We start from the raw sequence: 19,839 nt of genomic DNA, 5'->3' as shown, positions 1-19,839 counted from the left end.
TAAAGATATTTACATTATCGTGAGAGGAATTTGACATTTCTTTGAAAATACGGCATGCAACCGTAATCCATAAAAGCAGTTCTTTGTAAAAAGTCACTAAAGTATTTCTAAACATGATTATGCACATAAAAGCAATGGCCTTTTCTCTTCTGTAAATGTCACAAACTTGTTTCTCAGAACTTTTCAATTAGATTTTTCATACATTTTATTAGTCTTATGAAACAATATATTTTGAAATAGATTTTTTATGGCCTAACAGATGAACAATGTCCTAGCAAGATTTAATTACTGTTACCACTGTGCAAACGCTCCAGTTCTTTTCTCTTTTGCAATTACATGAGTGTCCAATTATTGTAATGAACCTTTGAATACAATCATAGATTTTTGGCAATGCTGTTAAGGACATTTCAGTGTTCATTAAAGGGGTCATATGATGCTATTTTAAAGATCATTGGCAATGGGCTCAATTACTGATTCTAATATTTTCAGCCAAATTCTAATAGGGATTTCTATAGGACATTGCTGTTTTATGGCGTAGAAGGCCCTGCGTGCTTTATCTCTCTGTTCATTCACAGCATGATTAAAGTTTCCCGTGGATGTGATTTTCAAACCCAGGTAGTTGTAGTGTGATGTGTGTGTTATCTGCTTAGTGCCTAATGTAAATGTGTGTTGTGTTCCCTGGGATCTGGATCTTTTCTGAAAGATCATGATTCTGGTTTTCTTCAGGTTGACTGTCAGGGCCCAGGTCTGGCAGTATTGCTCTAGCAGGTCCAGGTTCTGCTGTAAAGCGTGTTGAGTGGGAGACAGCAGAAGCAGATCGTCTGCATACAGCAGGCATTTGATCTGTGAGTTGTGTAGGGTGAGGCCAGGGGCTGCAGATCGCTCCAGACTGCTCGCCAGTTCATTGATGTAAATGTTAAATAACATTGGGCTTAAGCAGCAGCCCTGTCTCACTCCACGCTCCTGGGAAAGATACCTCGTACGTTTGGTGCTGATTTTTACGCCACATTTACCTTCAGTGTACATTGATTTGATAAGGTCATAGGTTTTACTAGCGCTTGTATTTTTTGGCTGCTAAGTGCTTTCTGATATTCTTCAGCGCTGTTTTCAGCCCATCTGTATGGCTTTCTGATGTTGTACAGCTTACTGGGCTTTGTGTTAATGCTATTTTCTGTCTTTTTGAGATGCACAGTGATTTGACTGTGATCAGACAGAGGGGTTAGTTCTCAATCAGTGAATAATCTGAGAGATGAAGGATCTATGTCTGTTATCATATAAACAACTGTGCTATTCCCCAGAGGTGAGCAAAATGTGAATCTCCCTAAAGTGTCTCCTCGTAACCTACCGTTGATGATATACAGACCCAGGCTTCGACAGAGCTGCAGGAGGACTTTTCCATTTTCTCTCTCTCTCTCTCTCCCTCCCGCCCTCCCTTCTTTCTAAAACAAAGTAGATGCAACCATTTGTCAAACTAAACAAACTGGAATCAGCAGAATAGTAGCCTTCCAAATAATGAATTTGCCAAAGTGTGATTGGTCCGTTGTGTTTCATTGACAGGTGCTTTGCTGAAACATAAAAGGAAAAGGTCTCTGATTGATTGGGCTCTGAGGAGGGGACACTTTAACCAATCCGATGGCCTATCTGACCCACAAACTGCCTCTCACAAGCTATTTGGCCAGCCTCTTTCCTCCATTTCTCCTGATGGAAACCTGCCCAAGCCAGTAATGGTAAGGATATCACTGGCTCTGGATCTTTTTGTTTCACTATATTTTGTTATGTTGGGTTTTATTGTCCATGAGCGCTCATCATTCAAGTACTGTAACCTCTGTCTTAGTGAAAGTGCCATGAATGAGGAGCGCTCATAGACAATAAAACCCAACATGACAATATATAGTGAAGGACCCAGAGCTATATATGAGCTATATCACACAAGTAGGCATGCGATATGGCCCTATATCCAGGGGTGCACATACGTTTTTCAGTCAAGAGAGCACCTGTAAATTTGGTTTGGTGCTCACACTGCACATAGTGTGACTCATTAATTATAACTATAAAAACAAAATAATGAATAAAAGGGATAATCGTATTGTTTCACTTTATTTATTTTGTATTTTTAAATAAAATAATAAACAAAATAATAAAGAATGTGATAAATTAGTATTTAAATAAAAATTGAATTATATTATAGTACACTTAAAAAAACAATGCTAATTTTTACTTTTTTGTTTTTATTTAATTTTTATTTTTATATGAATTTTCATTATTTTAAAACCTAAAATCAGCAAGCTTTTATTTTGGCGGGTTGCCGGCAATGAAATGTCAGTTCCCTATCGAGTGTTCACTCAACATTACGAGAATTGCGATTGGGAGCTCCTCCCCTTCTCCAATTTCCTGAAATCTTATAGGATAACGCCAGTTCAATAAACTGGCCAATTGTCGCTACTTATGCAAATCGCATGCAATTACTGACAAGCTCGCGGGCAGTATAAATGTGGCGAGAGTGACAATTGCCTCAGAATCTTTTCCTTCACGCTGCCATTGTCGAAGACACACCAGAACTTCTTCACCGCATCCAATGGCACCTTCTATTGAATTTGCGCGGGCCCCATCGATCCGCTGGACCCACACGAGCACTGCATCGCCTGCCTGGGCCTGGCTGCTTCATCATCTAAAGTCCCTAGGGCTGCGTGTGAATATGCAAAAGAGCATGTTCACCCTGAGTCAGTCTATAACATCAACAAGTCACCAAAAATACACAAAATTATATTTCCAAAATCCAAGTCATGAATGATGTGCGTCAGGATTATGTGAAGATATTACAACTGGTGTGACATCATTGGGTCACATGACCAGGAAGTAATATAGATTTTTGTATATTTGAAAAATTCATTTAAAAAATCACAAAATCATATTTCCAAAATACAAGTCATGTATGATGTGTGCTGAAGACAGGTGTGTGTGAAGATATCACAACTGGTGTGACATCGGTCACAAAGGCAGGAAGTTATATAGATATGTAAAAAAAAAATTCTATTAAAACAGACAAAATGACATTTCCGAAATCCAAGTCGTGTATGATGTGTTAAAAGTGTTACTGAATATATTACAGGTGCCATAACAACACCTGTTTCTATCAGTTAAAAGAAAATGTTGGAGTACAATCTAATAACAATGTAACAATTCATAGTGACTATCCCGTTCACAGCTTTATGTATGAATGTTTTTCCACTTAATTCACATCTTCACATTTTATTTGCATGATGCTTTGCTTGTTTTAGAATCTTGGAATGCATATCTTTTTTTATTATTTTTATGCACTTTTGAGACAGTCCCTTAGTTTGCTCAGCGAATGTTTCAAGGGGACCCCACAACGCGTGCGAAAATTAACCATAGTGAAAGTGTAATAACCCTTTTTTTTGGCATACTGATTACCATTTGTAGGCCTATAACCACAGTTTTACAAATACCATGGTTAAACTATGGTTAGTTTAGCAAAACCATGGTTAATTTGTGGTTACCATGGTTTAACTATTGTAACCATTTTTTAAATATATATATATATATATAGTAAAACCATGGTTAATTTTCGTAAGGGAAGTTGTGAAAATTAGCTAGCCAGCTTACATAACGTTTCACAGTAGTAATTGTGTATTTCGTCAGCTTATTTAGGCTAATAATATCCAAAAAAAAGAATCTCCAAAAATATCAGGATGTTAAACAAAAATTTCACCTTTCAGAGTAGACATTGATAAGCATGTCCCAGCCAGGTTTGTCACTTGTTGAGGTTCCCTTAAACATTTCCGATGTGCTCTATGCGTAGGCCTGTTTGCAGCGCGTTTCTGTATTTGGTTGTGTTGCGAGTATTTGCAGCAAAAACTGATGATGTTTTCTTAATTTGTTGGTGTTTTTTCTATTTGCATGTTTTTTTTAATTTGCAGCACGTTGAGCTCTCTCTGCCATATCGGTATGCAAATGAGTGGTCTGAACTTATTAACACAGTGCATTTTTTATTTTGGTCATGTACACCACATGTGCACCCCTGTCTATATCTATATATCACACTAAAAGTATGATATTGCTTTTATACAACAGTTTAATGGCACAAGTGTGTAAATAAATAAGAAACAAGAACTGGGTGTCTTTTAAAATGCTATTGTATGCGGAACTACTTCCTTCCACCACAAATCTCAAGTTGACAGTTTAACAGCTGAGCCCAAGCTAATTACTAATTAGAAAATGTCACTTTAGAACTAGTAACGAAGAAACTCTTGAGTTGCTTCATTGAATTTAAAAGCTATTATATTTAAAAGTATAATTACTTTTTACAGTTTTTGCTACTGATTTATAAACACCACTGTGTCACCATGAATATTTTAGCTGTAAAACGAAAATATATTATCTGCTGCCAATGTAAGAGCACACTGTTAGCAGCTAGATATTTAGGTGTTCACTGGTTTCATACTGTAGGTATATTATTGTTATTATATTTTTTTATTTTTTTACCCTTTCAAGATAAGGTCAAATCCTTAATGGCTTATCCCTGTGACAGAGCTACACTTATGGAGGTTAAACACATTTACATAAGTCATTAAGACATTAAAATTGCCATTCATTTCATGGTCATTTTAGGTCAGGTTGAGCATCTGTCTATCATTTGCTTAGAATAGGGTTTTCTAAACTGTGGTTTGTGAGGGAACTGCAGAGGGTTTGTGAGTTGATGAAAAGCTAATTATTAATCAAATCATAAAAATAAGTATTTTAAAATGAAAGGTAATCACAATAAAACTGTTACCAAAAATAGAAGAAAAAAAAGATAAATATTTTAAAAATGTGAATTTTTTATGGATTACCTGCATGTCTTATGATCATTAATCTACATCAGAGAACTGTGAACATATGAATGTGTTGTTAATGTATTGAAATATCAATATTTTATATTATTATTTATATTTTATTTTATAAATATTTTAGGTGGAAGGGGTTTGGCTGACTGAAAAGTCTTAGAATCCCTGGCTTTGATTAACTATTGTGGAGTTTTTACGCAAACTGCCTGGTGGTGTTTTGTGCTGTGACTTATATGAGGACTGGATGGAAGTGCTACAGACTGAGGATCAACAAGAAAGACTTAACAGAGTCAGAAGGTGAGAACAGCTTACAAACATACTTATGTACTCTACATATGCTCACACATACACACACTCAATGTATAAAGTGTACAGACTAAGACCACATTTCCACCTGGATGATTTTTGGTTGATCTATATCTAAAACAATGGTTTTAATTATTGCTCAAATGTTTTATTTACATAAATCCTTTTTATATCCCATAATCAAAATAAAAATCAAAGTGAACATTTTTGAGGAGCGTGTGTGACATGCATTTGTGTCTGTGGAAGCAGTAGTTTGTTTAGGCACCACGCAAACCACGCAATTGCGTGGGGCCCGTGGTCTTGGGAGGACCCTGCAGAACGTGATTTGTACAGAGGGGGGTTCACTAACCAACCACAAACATGCTTTGAACCGAGGGGGAACCCAAACCCACCCCCCATAATGTAATTTATACCTCGCCTGGGAACACTTGCTTAGGGCCCCCAAAACTCTAAACACGCCTCTGTGTGGAAGTCACTGCTTGTCACTGATGCGTGCAAGAGTCAATAAGCATTTTATATCATTGACAAAAAACCTTTTTCATAACACTTTTTAAGGCAACAAATTTTTAATTTTCAATGAGTGTTGAATTTTTTTAGCAAGAAGTCCTAAAGAGCTTGTAGACGATTGAAAACATAATCTCATTGTTGATAAATACAATAGAATCAACTGATCTGTAAAGTTATATTTTACATGTGTAAACCTCATTTTACATGAAAGACATGAATACTCACAAGATCACTTTGACATACCAGGTGAAGAAACATAGTACACAAAAAAACATAATTCTGAAAGGAGATTTTATGAAGAGCTCATGGAACGGAGACTAGAAAATACACAGAAAAAAAGCTTTTAGGCATCTACTGAAAGTAAGAAAAAAGAGGTGTCACAAAGATTCTGAAAGTCTGATTTCCAGAGTCTATGGGCAATAACTCTTAAGTAGACCAGTATGAGAAGACTTCAAGTAACAGGCAAGTGAGAGAGTAATTTACAAAGGTCCTGCTCTTAAGGACAAGGAAACATAGTAATTATACTTCAAATGGTTAGTCCATTAGGATATTTTGACATCCCTTTGCCATGGCAACACTCACATTATTGCATGTGCTACTAAAAACTCGCTTATACTTTCATAGCAGCATTAAAGAAATACAAACTTCTCACGTGAAAAATGAAAAGCTTAAGACTCATTTAAGTGTTTTATCAGTGAAACTTCTGGAAAAATGCATCGTATTGTTTCCGACACGAAAGCAGCCATTTAGGTATTCATCCATAACATTTACAGCAAAAACATACTTTTATGTACATTTGGGTAGATGCTGAAACATCTAAAACATAAGCAGTATTACATATTAACAAATATAGAAACAAAATATTTATGAATGCTTTATATCATAAATCTATTTATATAGTTACATTTGCCATTTTATAGATATATTTTAAATCCCTTAACCGTATCCTCAAACCTAAACATATAATTACTTTTCAACAATATAAAAAAGAAGCAGTCAGAAAAATGTACAGTGACAATAATTTTAGTTACAATATGCAATTATATAGATAATCCCTCCCTCATCTCTAAACCTAATCCTATGCGTGTGTGTGTGTGTTCTTGAATATATGGTTTATGAGGACACAAATTGTCCATGACATGGGTATCACGACGTAAACATGGTTTATGAGGATACTTCCTGTGTCCTTGTAAACCAAATGGCTTAAAAAACATACAAAACAGTTTTTTTCCCTTGAAAATAAAAAAATGGCAGTAGTTTTCTATAAGGGTTAGGGTAAGGGATAGAAAATACAGTTTGTACAGTATAAAAAATTACACCTATGGAGAGTCCAACTGATGACGCTCAATTTATCTTTAAATATAAAATAAATACCTATTATTTGAACTAATTAGAAAAAGAAACTAATTAGTGTGAGGACCAGCTGTTGTAAGGAAAGAACAGCAAAGTGTTATTAAATGTTTTTTGGGAGCACAGCAGCATGAATGCTCAGCTGGTAGATTTTTAATTGATATGATATTTCTCAGAAACATCTGAATCCTGTTGATCTGTGCTCTTAAAAAAAAAAAAAAAAAAAAAAAAAATTGTGCTTTCACAGTTTCTCATTTTCCTCCGTTTTCTAGTCCTGAAGTCTGCAACTCTGCTTTTGCTCCCACTGTTCTGCAGTATATGTCCAACATCCTTCAAAACACCTGTGATTTTTCAGGTAGTCCTAAGAGCTTGATTAGCTGGTCCAGGTTTGAGTTAAAACTATGCAGAACAGCTGATCTTTAGGAGCAAGGTTGAAGACCTCCATTCTGGTCCGAATTCTTCTAGACAACGTTTGACATTTTTTTTAGCACTAGAAAATAATGGAATTCAGAATGGACAACTCTTATCGAAGTTTGTATAAATTATTTCGTAAAAATATAGATCACATTGTAAAGCTGTACATGGTGACAATAGCGTGAATTAATGGGAACATTAAAAGGAGCTTATTTTATTTATTAACAAACATTTATTTTTTATTATTAACTTTCCAAAATGACAGGTGTAATAAGTAGGTAAATCTAAGAATTCAAATTGATAAAAAAAAATAATTAAATATTCAGATTCCGTTGTTTTGCTCGTGGTAAATCTGTTATACAATGACCTTGATCTCTAGGTTGTTTGCATCTACTGTAACTTGCCTCAGGGTATTGAAGAAACATATCCTTTTAACTAGTTCTTCAGAATATCTGAATAGATATTCATCGTAGAAATTCCTGTCTTTGGTCTGAGTTATTAAAGTGCCACTCAAGCATTTTACTGCAGGCAAACAGTGATAATATTTCCTTCTGCTGTTCTGAGTTTTACATTTTGATTTACCTTTTGAAAAATTCAGATTCCAAGCCAACTGCTTATTGCTTGAAAATTTCTTACAGAGTGATATTAATATTCACTTGTTTATGCACACCCGTTGTTTTATCTTTGTGTGTGTGTGTGTGTGCATATTTGTACTGGAATGCATTTTCATATGTATGAGAGGGCAGACGAACTTCTGCACATAATAATTTGTTGGCAAGATTATTTAAGCATGTGTTTTATGCTTCTGTTTGTCTGGTTGCATTTGCCTGTCATTGTTTAAGCTCTATTGTCTTTTTGTCTAGTTTGCTTGCACAGTTGCCGGAGGAGAATGTCACCTTGCTGTGTCTCTTATTTGGAGTGCTACACAGGATACACACTCACTCGGAGGAGAATCAGATGACAGCAACAAACCTGGCACTTTGCATTGCACCCAACATGCTCTGGAGGTCTTCCCAAATCAGCCCTGACAAAGAGGGACAGAGTGTGTTGCAGGTAAGTCAGCAAACATCTGGTTACATGTATTCTTAGTAATACGATCATTTCACATGTATTTTCTAATTTGTTTAATGGGATCGTATATAGCATGTCCATTAACCGTTTCAATATTCAATTTCAATCTTCATTTTTAGGTTAAAATCAGTATATACAATGGGGATCAAAAGTCTGAGAACTATTTGTCATTACAAATTATGTTATTAGCACAATATTTTCAGAATTTTTAATGATCATGTTCTCTGTCATTATTTGAGAATGATCTAAAGAGTATATTATGCTTAAAATACTTATTTGATTAGTGATCTAGAAATCTGAAGTATTTATTTTATTTTACATTAAAACTTTTTCATTTTGTTTGGGTTTTATTTATATTTTTCATGATTTAAAATGTTCAAAATCCTACTTTGTTTACTTTCTGGTTTAAATGACATTTCAAATCCCTGATTTTTAATGAGCTTTCAGACTTTTGAACCCCATGGTTTATTTAAGAGAAATTGTACTTGGATTCCTATAATGACTCATGACAAGAATTAGAAACAAGAACTAAATAGCTAGTAGAGACAAAAAACCTGAAATAAGACCTACATAACTGTGACAATTCACGGGTAATGAACATACAAGACTTTAAAAGTATTCTTAATGTAGCTAGTGGCCACTTGGCTAATTATATCATAAATAGCGAACTGTTCTTTGAAACAGCTACACAATATGTATTCATTCATTAAGCGCACATACACACTTGTAAATCATACAGAACTGCTTTGTGCATTGCTTATTATTCAAGAGAAACCTTGATAATGATGTGACTTATCCAGTATTTTTAGCCTAAAGCTGCAAATGATTCTCTCCACCCTTCAGATAATGAATTGTAATGCATCTGATGGCCGCCATCTTGCTCTGCTTGTTAACTTTAGCAGTTTAGCAAAATCAGATTTCCTGATGTCACCAAAGGGATCTGTCTTATCAACAGGATGTTGACACAAACGTAAGCAGGGAAATCATTAAAGGGGTCATATGATGTTGCTTATTTTGTGTATTTGGTGTAATGAAATGTGTTCATGCGGTTTAAGGTTCAAAAAACACATTATTTTCCACATAATGTACATTATTGTTTCTCCTCTATGCCCAGCCTTTCTGAAACGCGTAGATTTTTACAAAGCTCATCGTTCTGAAAAGCGAGGTGTGCTCTGATTGGCCAGCTATCCAGTGCTTTGTGATTGGCCGAATTCCTCAAGCGTGTGACGGAAATGTTACGTCCCTTACCATACTGTGATACCGCAAATCCTTTAAATATGAAAACGTACTTACAGATTGTGAGTCAGCATTATTTGTCAGCATCATAGACTGTGGTCAGCATGCGTGCCGAAGGGGAAACAGGGGAACTGAATTCACCGGAACACCGGCATTGTAGGCTACTCTCCCAGGAAACAGTCCTCGTCCTCCGTAAAATGTGCTGCACACATCTGAATATTTGGTTTGAACTGTTCTGGAACAGTGTTGTAAATACAACTTAACCACTGATTTCTAGTTGTGTCCTCTTTTGGAAGACCAAAATGTCAAAATATATGAGTTAGGTTACTTAGAACTTCACGTTAAGAGTAATTTGCATACATGATTACAACACTTAAAAAATAATAGTTCTGTTTGCCTAAAATTGGAGACATCATAACTTTAAAAATTTGATGTAACTGATTACCTCAGTTTTTTTGTTTTCTCAACTTATTCGGGTTTACAGTGCAGCTATATATTAATAGATTGTTTTTGATTAATTGTTTATTACAAAGAACACTTTTAAAACATTTTTTGACAATTAGAAAAATGTTGCTAAAATGATCTCTTTTTAAAAAATAAACTATTAGTAAAAATTACTGTTATTTAATCTAGTAGATCAACTACTAGCTAGCAAACAAACAAACAAACAAATATTTTGCTGAGCCCTGAAATTATATAGAGTTTGTTTTTATAGTTTATTTACCATAAAAATACATCTAGTTGGCAGTGTATTAGCAGTTAGTGAAAGACAGATACTGAGAACTTTAGTACCACCAAGGGCATAATTTGATCATAATTTGAACTTTTTATTGTCAGTATATATAGTCGGGTTTGGTTACTAGGTTCAAATTTAGGGGTGTTTTTTTTGTTTTTTTAAATCAAAGCTTACTGAAGTATTTTTGGATGGTAATTTTTTTGGCCTGTGATATTTATTGAAAGAAAAAATCAGCTGTGACTGGCTGACAGGGATGGAGAAGTTTCTTGATCTAGACATAAAAGCTTTTCATTTAGAGAGAGGATAAACATTTCAACCATGCACAGCTGGCGGCAGCTGCTGGCAGTGTTTCATCATGGCTTGTAGGACACTGGTAACACAGCAGTCTGCAATCAGAGTCTATCATATAGGAAGCCAATGAAAAGACCTGAGGTGGTGATCTCTGTGTGATTTTGAGAGATTGAAAATGAGATTGGGAGCAATTGGGAGGAAGCAGAGCTCAGCTTTGTCACAGCTGAGCCTGAGATGATTGACATCAGAGCTGTGTAATTGGAGAGGAATTTCGATAATTTAAGGTCCATGGCGGGCATGTGAATGAAATTCCTCCTTGTGTATAAAAGCATAGCACAGTGTGTTGCCTGGTTATCTAAAGATGACAATTATTAGACATGGTCTCCATAGCAACTTATTTACTGGAATATGACAGGCAAAAACTGATACGAGTCCAGTACTCTGACTGATATTATTTGTGAAATTTCATTAACATTATTCATTAGATCTCAAGCCTGTCTGAGAAGTAGCATCTGTGATCAAATCTCTGCGTTTCACTCTGAGAAGTACTGTATGTAAAGTGCATCTGTAAATATTATAACCTCCATGAGAAATTGTGGAAGTTTATGGATTAGAACTGTCACAAGAAAGAAACGTGGGCTGAATTTCCATACTTTCACAAGATGTAATGAAACTGATGAAGAACTGACTTCTTGACTTCTGATGAAGTGCAATCTTTAGGTTGAGGTTTGCAGGTGTCATATATTTCCGGACTTACTTAACCCTTTGTGTTGTTTGGTAAATAACATACCACATTACCACCATGAACGTGTAAGAGCTATATGTAGAAACTTTCTTCTTGGAACCTTTAACTTTTACAATTAAAGGAATAGTTCACACAAAAATACAAATTTACTGAAAATTGACTTGCCCTCAGGCCAACCAAGATGCAGATGAGTTTGTTTCTTCATTGGAACAGACTTGGAGAAATTTAACATCATATCACTTGCTCACCAATAGATCCTGAAGTGAATGGGTGCCATAAGAATGAGAATCCAAACCGCTGATTATTGTTAAATATTATTATTAAGAAAATCCATCAAGGCGACTTTAACCCTTCAAAATACGAGTCCCTAATTCATAGTACCAATTCCTCCAGTGAAAAAGTTCATCCCCTGTTGTTCTTTCACATCAAAATCCACCGATATGTTTGCTTAAAACTGTTTTGAACTTTTTGTTTTTAAAACGGTCCTTGATCTGTGAATATTTTTCAGACTAGATGACTATTTGGTGAAAGCAAAATTATGGATAGAGGAAGCCGTATTTGTTTATTACAAACACGCAGGTTTCACTTCATAAGACATTACAGTTTTTCAAAAAAAAAACTTCCTCCTCCTCCTTCACCTCTTCCTCTCCCTCCTCCTTCACCACGTCCTCTTCCTCTCCCTCTCCCTCCACCTCCTCCTCTTCCTCTTCCTCCTCCTCCTCTTCCTCTTCGACCTATTCCTTCATTTCTCTGTGGATCCATTGTTCCAAAGCTCAGTGAACTGATTCGGGCCCTTTTATCTATTTATTGAAGGATCTGATTGATGTGTGTTCAATTTTGACTCTTAGTGTTTCCACCTGGGTAATTTTTTGCTAATTGAGCTCAAGCTGTGCTGACTTGAGTGAACAGTATTGAATGCTAGTGCTTTCTAAATGACCACATGGTGTAAGCACTGAGAAATGTAGGGATTTGTGTGTAGAGTTTTGCAGTAACGGTTCACCAAATCTGACTCATGTGTTAAAGCAGGGGAATAGTGTTTATAGTTCAGCAAAATGGGTGTGCTTTTTGAAAAATGGCGTTATGGTTTTGAAATTTTAGTTCAAAAGCCTGGTTATAGTGTTTTAGCAATCGAGAAAAACTGTAATGGATGGACTGGAGTCGTGTGGATTACTTGTGGGTTATTGTGATGTTTTTATTAGCTATTTGAACTCTTATTGTATCTACTATTTGACAAGATTTACATGCTTGGACACAGTTAATCCCTGTTGGACACAGGGATTAATTGCTATAAGGTCAAGTCATGTAAGCTTTTATGCACACAATAACCACAGCTAATAGTCTGGATGCTTAACAACTACATACAGAATTTCAATGAGGGCTGGAGTAGTAAAATATAGAAAATGTACATGAAATAATTAAAGTCAGCATGAAACGGAAATTGTGATCACTTGTGAAATGGAAAGAATGTGGGACAGGACTTGATTTTGTCCATCGGGAATCGATTGGATTGTTGGGTCATTGCCATTTGCTTATTGCTGCGATCTCATGTGATTGACAGAAGGGATGGATTATTGTCCTGCTCTCGCACCGGTGTAGACATGATCAGAGAAGAGATGCCGCTGCGAAGTGGGATGGGAAGGTAATGTTTTTAATTTTTTGAGAAAATGATGTGCACAGATAAATCATTTGGAATATACATTTGGTTGATTTCCTGGGGACTTTAAAAGAACATGAAGCGAGAGATGAATCATGGATGGATCTATAATTAGCAGTTGGATGTGTGTCACTGTGCAGATGCTTTTGTTTCTCAACATCCAAAGATGGCAGTTCATTTATGCAGCGCATTCTCACGCTGTGTCCGAACCCAATTAATCCAACCAATTAGTGGACAGACAAATGTGTGGTGAATGAGAGCAGGCAATTTGAGTGAACACCTAATTGTTAATGTGGTTAGAATAGTTCACCATGTCCAGGACTACGTGGGATGATGCCTTTTGCATTTGCTTTCTGAAAAAAACAGCATGAGTCAAGCAGTGGATAGTTACTCATCTGCTGCCAGCCACAAAACCCTATGGTGTCTTCAAAATGCTGTTTTTCCATTGGAAATGCTAGAGAGCATTCCATGCCCTCTGTATGCTTTTTAATTTTCCATTCCTTTGGGCTTGTTTGTATCTGAAATGTTCAAGGAGTAAAAGATTCATTGGATTTTTTTCATTGAGAGAAGTGAGGATCTCTATGCACATGCCAGATGCACACATACTTTGGCGTCACATACAGCGGTGCTATGAAAACTCTAAACTAATGTCTAAACACTCTAGATCTTGGACAGAAACAAGGTGGCAGTCATCTAGCATACACAATATGTCCACCTCATACACACTGACATGCTCCGACACATGAATCTTTTTAAAACATTTAACAAGTCGTAAACTTTATGAGCTGGTACAGTGCTTCAGTCTCTGATGTATGTGCTACTACAGTCAGCGTTTACGTTTGCGAGCCAGCTGTGTCTGTTTTTCATATTGATGATGTTTCATGTTTTTCTATCTGTCGTTCAGGTCGCCGCACTCATCCAGTACCTGATTGAAAACACGCCTGCCATATTTGGAGATGATCTGGAGAGTCTGTTCACCAGGCAAATGAATTCAGGGCAGGAAACAAGTGACTACGCAGGTAATTGTAAAGTTTTGCCCTTTGGACCTCATTTCACTGAGATGTAGATGCCTATTGAGGTACTTTACAGAACAAAAATTTGCCTTTTTGACAGTGCAATTTGACAGTACTCCCACACACACATACACTGCTGGTGTATGTGGGTGTTTTAGAATTTGAGTTAGCGGTAAATTTATTGAAAGTAATAAACTTTCAACTTTTTTAACAAACTTTTTTAGAACTGCGTTTGCAGTTATTATAGAGCAGGGGTCTCCAAACTCGGTCCTGGAGGGCCAGTGTCCTGCAGAGTTTTACTCCAACCCTAATTAAACACACCTGAACCAGCTAATAAAGGTCTTACTAGGCATACTAGAAATTTGGTGTGTTGAGGTAAGTTGGAGCTAAACTCTGCAGGATACCGGGCCTCCAGGATCAAATTTGGAGACCCCTGTTATAGAGTTTTATTATGCCAGCTTTGCTCCTCTAAATTTCAGCCCTTACTCTCTTAAGATCCTCTTAAGCTTTCAGGCTTAACTGAAATGCCAATAAGCCAACAGAATACCAACATACAGCCTATTGCACATGTACAGTATCTATTGCACTATTGGGAGAATTAATTAAACAGGTGTGCCAAAAATAGTACTGTCTACTTAGAGCAATTAATGTTGCATTAAATAGAATTTAATTTAAAAATACATGTGTATACATGATTTATTTTAATCATGGCAGCATTAATTCATCAAATGATGATCAAATGATGGGGAAGTGCATTATTACCAGGCATTTATTCAGATGTGTAGTGTAGTTGAGCATACTTTTGGCATTTTAAAGTGACTAGTTCACCAAAAATATTAAAACGCTTTCATCATTTACTCACCCTTGTGTCATTCCAAACTTTTGAAGAAGAACCTACTGTGAAGGACTGTTTATGCCCACACAATAAAAATCGAAGGGGTCGAAAACTACCTTTGATGCCACTGAGTTTCATTTGTTTGGACAAATAAAAAAATAATAAATAAAAATAATAATATTAATCTCTAAATATCTTCTTTTGTGTTGGGTGAACTCTCCCCATAGGTCTGAGAGTGAGATGTAAGATTGCTTCTTGTTCATTTTTAATTAAATGGAAGGTCAAGAGTCTTTACATTATGGGATTGCATAGCCCTGCAGTGAGCTCTATTAAATACCGCAAATATGCACATTCAGCTAATGTAGTTGATCATCAGGGTATGCATACAGAAAATATGCATGATTTTCACTGTATACATGCAACATAACCAGTGGTTTTCTGATCAAATCAGAGATTTTCACTGGATTTCTTGTCTGTGCTGTGGGACACTCATAAATTCAATCATTTCTTTCAGAGTCATTCTAGTATGATTTTGGCATTTTTGTCACGTTTAGGATGAAATCTAAACGTTTGGCCTGAGGAATCTGTATTCTTCTAGGATTTCTCTCTTTTCTTCAATTCAGACCTGCTCACCAATCACTGATGCTAAAAGTAATCCCCGGAGTATCCCTGGAAAACTGACCAGGAGAAAATGCAGCGTTTGCCATAATAGTTATCAATTTTAATCTCATAGAACCTCATGCTCTCAGAATCATTTAAGTGCCATTTGGCAATTTCCAGACAGGCTGACACACTCTTTGCCTTTGTATTAAACCATACCATGGAAGCTTGGTTCATGCACTGTTGCCAGGTTGCCAGCCTTATGCCAGGATCTCTAGTCTCTGCAGGAATCTCTGATCCACTGTTATAAGTGGTCATTGGGTTCTTATTTACTCACTTTAGCAGGGTTCAAGAATAATCTTGAATATTGTATTTGTAGTTTTGGCAGCCAGCTGATTATTGCTCCAAAAACTAGCTAGATGTTTAAACTACAGTAGAGGTGACTCCTGAGCCAGTTTGATTTATTTTCATTGCGTCTGCTCAATGAGCGCATGTACGAGGCAATACATGTATGTGAGATAATGTCATTGAAACTGTCACTGTGTTCATTACTGTCATAACTATCCCAATTTTTGTGCTCTGTGTGTGTATATATATATATATATATATATATACATACATGCATACTGCTGGTCAAAAGTTTGGGATCAGTAAGACTTGTAATGTTTTTTAAAGAAGTCTCTTCTGCTCATCAAGGCTGCATTTATTTGATCAACAGTGCAGAAAAAACAGTAATCTTGCAAAATGTTATTACAATATAAGATAATGGTTTCTATATTTTAATATCCTTTTAAAATATAATTTATTTCTGTGATGCAAAGCTTAATTTCCATCAGCCTTTACTCCAGTATAAAGTGTCACATGATCCTTAAGAAATCATTGTAATATGCTGATTTATTATTAGAATTATCAATGCTAGCAACAATTGTGCTGCCAAAGATTTTTTTGGAAACTGCGATACTTTTTTCAAAAGTTTTTCAAATATTTTCTTGGAAAGGGTTCAAATATGCAAAAGATGCTGGAAAACCAAAGAATTTGTGAGACCTGAATGATTTTTCTGAAGAACAGCATGTCAGTTTAACTGTTCAGGACAAACAAGGGACTCGTGAACAACTATCACAAAGCAAAAAAACAAAACATCTGTGGATCATCCAAGTAACATCACAGTATTAAGAATCAAGTGTATGTAAACTTTTGAACGGGGTCATTTTTTAAAAATTATTTTCTCTTGTGGACTATATGTAAACGTCTTTTATATGAAATATCTTATTCAGGTCAATACTAAATAAAAAAATAACATGCATTTTGTATGATGCCTCTTGGTTTGGTAAAATAATTAACATTTTGCAGATACTGCAAAGTATATGTAAAATTTTTGTGTGTGTGTGTATATATATATATATATATATATATATATATATATATATACATACACATACATACAGTACATACAGTTGTGGTCAATTTGTATATATATAAGATAGATTTATAGATATATAGATAGATTTATGTTTTTAGACACACTTTCCACAGTGGCTGAAATTAAGATTGCACTTATTTTATAAGCATTTATTTTTAACCAAATGAAATATGTTTTCATATCTCTTCAGTGTTAGCCATTAAGTTTTGTTAAACATCTCAAAACTCTTCTCTTCTCTAGATGGTTTGTATCTTCTTCAGCACTCCTCTTCAGAGGACACAGATCAAGACTTCACCGTTTCTTCCCAACTATTGCCTGAAGTTCATCCTCTTTTCCTCCCTCTGGCTGCACTTTCTCTGAAAGAAAAGAGGAGACCCCAGCCCTTTCATATTGATATGCAGTCGACAGAAGTCACCTACAGCTGTGGAACACTGGATTCCATTTCATCATGTTCCAGTGCTTCTGTAAGCATGCTGGGGGTTGGGGAACTCAGCCAATCACGCGATCGTTGCCTCTCTGAGCCTACCATGTATTTTTCCACACCCCAAACGCCAGCACCAAATCATAGCCCTGTTATCCGCCAATCCAGCTATGATGCAGCTGTAACAGACAGCAGAAATGAGCAGTCACGCAGTTCCTGCAAATCACACAATTCTGGAATGGGTACAAGACGACGCCGTTGCACTTTTTGGAAGTCGCCGCAAATCCCCACCCGCTTTCGTCATCCTGCGCAGAGATTGGCCAGCATGTCAAGTCTGTCATCTACTACCACTTCTTCCCTCAGCTCACTGGATAGTATGTTGTCTCTCAGCTCTGCTGATCCAATTCCCAACCCTCAAGATACACAGCCCCGGCCCTTTCTGTTTGGAGCTACTGCGAGACTGCGGCCTCTCAGCTACTGCGAGACTGCGGCCTCTCAAATGTCCAGAAAGCAGGGTACAAGTACTTTCACTAACGAAGAGGAAGAGAACATTTGGAGAGAAAGAGTTCAAGAGATGGAAAATGAGAAAGAGAATGAATTTGAAGTATCTTTTCGTGACTGTGATGGAGAAAGAGCAGTAAAGGATGGAGAAAGTGTCGAGAATGAGGATGCCATAAGCTGTGAGTCCTTCAGTGATATTCATGAGGTTAAAGGTGCAACAAGACCATGTGCGTCAGATTGTCTTGCTGGGACTGTGTGCAGCGTGGAGTTTAGTGTGAATCCATTACATTCCTCCACCGCATGTCAAATAGAGCCCAATTCTGACATGAATTCACAAGCAATCTCACTGAATCCATGCAGTATATGGACAGTCCCAAAGGCGAATCTGATTGACAGTGTGATACAGGAATCCCAGGTCACACAAATGCTCACAAACACACCCACAATGACACAAAAACAATCCAGTAGCAAAGGAGAAAACTCTGTAAGTCAGCTGCAGCTGGAGCATCCAAATGCTCACTCAAACATTCATGCCTCAGGTGGGCAGAAAGTGAGCAGAATGAAAATCACAGTCTTTCCTTCTGCAGGAAGAGTGATGCTAAAACATTCAAAGGTCACGGATCAAACCCAAAACATCCTGGTGGAAACAGAGCAGAAAGTTGAGGGAAAAGTGCGAGAATCTGTTCAGGTACAAATCCCCCAGACATTGTTTTATGGTCATAATGTTCCGTTAGTATTACTTACTACACCGCCGCAGCAAACACCAGTCCAGGTGAGGACACATTGTACTTCTCCTAATGATGTGGATGTGAAAGACGCAGGCTTGAGTGCTAAAGCTAATGTTAGCATTGTCGCAACTGATATGAGCAACGACGTAGCAACGGCACAGAAAAGTCCTACCGTTCAGAGCGTCAAATCTGTTAGTCATAGCATGAGCACTGTTGAAGACCTGCACCATCCTGGCTGTACTACTGAAACCGCTAACCCTGCTGTTAGCATTAGCAGTGGTTATAGTGTTAACCCAAGTATAAAAGTCTTTCATAGCAGTGCTAATCAGAGCGTGGCCAATCCGAAACCTGCTAACAAATGCTCAGGAACTTTTCGCCACACAATCTGTATCAAGCTGCCTGGCAACAGAGGGACAGCACAGAACAAGCCATTACCATAACTAAATTTGGTGATGTAATACTACATGGTGGTGAGGTGAGGTGAGGTATGCAACATATATCATTTCAATGCGTTTTTTTTTTTTTGTAAGAAAAAGCGTGGGTATAGAGTCTACAGTTTGTGTGCAGGAGAGCAGGGGCATAAAATGAAAATACATTTCCACAGGGATTTCACTGCAGGGTGTGTATTTTCAAAGGCTTCTGCAGAGACACACACAGAAGGGAGTGATGCAGTTGTGTGAATGGAGAACACATATTGTTGGGTTTTAGTCCATGCTTGTAATGGAAGAAGAAAAATCTCTGGCCATAGAAAGTGTAAAATACAGTGTTGGTAGTAGGATGAGTTTTATTTATGAGTTTAAATAAACTATAAATACATTAACATTACAAAACTGAAACCAAAATAGACCAAAGCAAAAAATGTTTTAACAATGTTAAGTATAATGTTTTACACAAAATGATGGCGATATAAAAAATTTACTGCATAACAGGAATGATGCTTGAAAAAGCTCAGTTGTTTTCAATCCTCCTCTAAAATATGCTTTGGGGAACGTTGCAGTCTAAACAAAACTGGACTATCAGTATGTGGACAAAATCAGCTGAGACATTTCTCAAAATATCTTTTTTTGGGTTCTAAGGTCACAGTATTTTGGAACAACATGAGGCTGAGCAAATGATGACAGATTTATTTATTTTGTAATAAATAAAGGGGGGGGGGGGCTGAAATAT

The 19,839-nt window shown here is 36.6% G+C and overlaps 1 protein-coding gene across 1 annotated transcript in view; it reads left to right on the top strand.

Moving 5' to 3' along the window:
• The window catches only part of LOC107741269 (uncharacterized), a 40,904-nt gene extending 21,742 nt beyond the window's left edge, over positions 1-19,162 (top strand). The window contains exons 11-15 of the mRNA XM_016553967.1: positions 1,558-1,727; positions 5,026-5,141; positions 8,285-8,474; positions 14,059-14,173; positions 17,263-19,162. Of these exons, the coding sequence (XP_016409453.1) occupies positions 1,558-1,727; positions 5,026-5,141; positions 8,285-8,474; positions 14,059-14,173; positions 17,263-19,112 (2,441 nt within the window). The 3' untranslated portion in view covers positions 19,113-19,162. The remainder of the gene's footprint in view (positions 1-1,557; positions 1,728-5,025; positions 5,142-8,284; positions 8,475-14,058; positions 14,174-17,262) is intronic.
• The last annotated feature ends 677 nt before the right edge of the window (positions 19,163-19,839 follow it).

Source organism: Sinocyclocheilus rhinocerous, unplaced genomic scaffold (genome assembly GCF_001515625.1).
Source record: "Sinocyclocheilus rhinocerous isolate Xijiao unplaced genomic scaffold, SAMN03320098_v1.1 scaffold615, whole genome shotgun sequence".
Classification (NCBI taxonomy): Eukaryota; Metazoa; Chordata; class Actinopteri; order Cypriniformes; family Cyprinidae; genus Sinocyclocheilus; species Sinocyclocheilus rhinocerous.
Note: the sequence above shows the minus strand (reverse complement) of the source record. Positions and strands in the feature narration are given on the sequence as shown.